Source organism: Sinocyclocheilus grahami, unplaced genomic scaffold (genome assembly GCF_001515645.1).
Source record: "Sinocyclocheilus grahami isolate Dianchi unplaced genomic scaffold, SAMN03320097.WGS_v1.1 scaffold1574.1, whole genome shotgun sequence".
In the NCBI taxonomy this organism is placed as follows: domain Eukaryota; kingdom Metazoa; phylum Chordata; class Actinopteri; order Cypriniformes; family Cyprinidae; genus Sinocyclocheilus; species Sinocyclocheilus grahami.
In genome coordinates, this window is record NW_015506753.1 from 4,023 (window position 1) to 4,344 (window position 322).

Consider the following 322-nt stretch of genomic DNA (forward strand, 5'->3'; position numbering starts at 1 on the left):
GAGAGAGAGAGTGTGTGTGGGTATTTGTGTATCATGTGTTTATATATTGATGGTGTGTGTGTTCAGTGGGCAGCGGGCGGTGTCGGGGAAGGAAGCGGTCAGCAGCAGCAGTGGGTGGGCTGGACTCTGGTGGGCGGGGCCGCAGCAGCACACCTGCAGCACAGGTGAGAGAGAAAGCTGAAGAGCGGCACATCATCCACTGGACTCCTATAAGCACGTGTGTGTGTGTGTGTGTGTGTGTGTGTGTGTGTGACTGTGTGTTTGTGTTTCAGACGAGAAGGAAAGTGCCAGAGCCTGGAGAAGATGACGATCAGTGGGAGAA

The 322-nt window shown here is 54.3% G+C and overlaps 1 protein-coding gene across 1 annotated transcript in view; it reads left to right on the top strand.

The window, feature by feature from the left end:
- LOC107571271 (lysine-specific histone demethylase 1B) overlaps positions 1 to 322 on the top strand; it is a 21,048-nt gene that overhangs the window by 3,902 nt on the left and 16,824 nt on the right. The window contains exon 2 of the mRNA XM_016257587.1: positions 67 to 164. Coding sequence (XP_016113073.1) covers positions 67 to 164 — 98 coding nt within the window. The remainder of the gene's footprint in view (positions 1 to 66; positions 165 to 322) is intronic.